The following is a 1,581-nucleotide window of genomic DNA, read 5'->3' as shown; positions in this document are numbered from 1 at the left end:
TTCTTCCCTGCTGGGTTCAGTGGCTCCGTTTCACGCTGTGCTTCTGAGAGCAAGAGCAAACACCAGCAATAGGCTTTGACCAACATACTGCTGCCAAGAGACGTGTTTTATGCATCAGATGCTGTTCTTCCTGGGGATTTTTGTGACATGAGGTCTTGCCTTGTACTTTTAGATGTCAGCCATAGAAACGATGACAGAGAAACTGGAGAGTTTTGCGGCCATGAAGGCAGACACCGGCGCTTCCCTGCAGCCCCTTCCGCATCACCCCTTCAACTTCCGATCTCCACCACCCACGCTATCCGACCCCATCCTGCGCAAGGGCAAGGAGCGCTACACCTGCAGGTAAGGGCAGAAGCGAGGCCTTGCGGAGGCAGCCCTGGGAGGATGCTGCCCCGGCGGGGAAGCTGCGTCAGGCACCAGCACGCGGCAGAGCAGCTTCACGTGGCCATCTTCACTGTCTCGGCGGGGGTGGGAGGAAAAACAAGCAGCAGCAGAATTAGAACAGAGCATTCTGATGACTAATTCACTCTGAAATAGCTTGTTTTGTCTGGTAGAAAATCAGCATCTTCTATTTTCTTTGTCATTTTTAATAACCTTGAGAGCAGATCTGGAGATTCTCAAGCAAACGGAATTCTCCAAGCCAAGTCTCTTGGTCGTGGCAGCGAATGCCTCAGTTCCCGCTGCGGGTGCCATCTCAGCTGTGTCCAGTCTCAGCTGTGCTAAATAATGGAATTTTAAAAGTGGCACACAGTAAACAACTTCTTTGTCAAACACAGTTGTATCCACAGAAATACTTGGGTATCTGTTGCAGCTCTAAAAGCGGGTATCGGAGCAGCTCGCTGGGGCGTAAAAACCTGCGCCTGCTTACGCAGATTTACCTGCCACTACGAGAGGTTCTTGTGGCGGCTCCCGCTGCGTTTTCCTTGGGCGCAGTGAGCGGGTACCTGTTTTGTTTGACGTATCTTTTACGTTCAGCTTTGCCGCAAACGCTACGGGCCCAAATTTCAGCTGAGGATTTAGAAATTTGAGGTTTTGACCTACAACAGGGACTAAAGGTATTTAGATAAACACAAGTTGACATTTGGATTTTCCTTGTTGATGAACGCTCACGTTAACCGTTCATCGTCAGGACAGCTGAGGGTGCTAAATGTCGCTGAAATTAAGGAAGCCTGCTCGTATGTTCCTTCTACAACAGTGAACATCAGGTTCCATAGTCACAGAATGTAACCCTTCACCCTTAATATTTTATTTCCCAATTAATATTTTTATTTATACCTCCCTTCCTTTTGAGTTTACTGTGAATCAGATCTATTGTGGAACACAGTTCCTTCCCTTATTCATTCCCTATTGCTGCAGTTCCGTATTCCAGGCAGACTGTCAGGCTCACAGCAGCACATCCCGATAGCAGTAACACAGTCCTGCAGCATTTATCCAGAGGAAAACTCTGTGAATGCTGAGAAGGGTGATCAGGTAGATTCTGTAAGCAACCAAACAGGGCTATACAGGAGATCTGTAAAAATCTCAGCGACGGCCAGTAGGAATAGGCAGTGATTAAAGACTCTATCCGAATGCAGGACCGAG

General features: G+C 48.3%; 1 protein-coding gene across 1 annotated transcript in view; it reads left to right on the top strand.

Moving 5' to 3' along the window:
• The window catches only part of PRDM16 (PR/SET domain 16), a 238,773-nt gene that overhangs the window by 224,003 nt on the left and 13,189 nt on the right, over positions 1-1,581 (top strand). Inside the window, exon 10 of the mRNA XM_009642224.1 lies at positions 173-342. Within this exon, the coding sequence (XP_009640519.1) occupies positions 173-342 (170 nt within the window). The remainder of the gene's footprint in view (positions 1-172; positions 343-1,581) is intronic.

Source organism: Egretta garzetta, unplaced genomic scaffold, assembly GCF_000687185.1.
Source record: "Egretta garzetta isolate BGI_Z169 unplaced genomic scaffold, ASM68718v1 scaffold737, whole genome shotgun sequence".
Classification (NCBI taxonomy): domain Eukaryota; kingdom Metazoa; phylum Chordata; class Aves; order Pelecaniformes; family Ardeidae; genus Egretta; species Egretta garzetta.
Note: the sequence above shows the minus strand (reverse complement) of the source record. Positions and strands in the feature narration are given on the sequence as shown.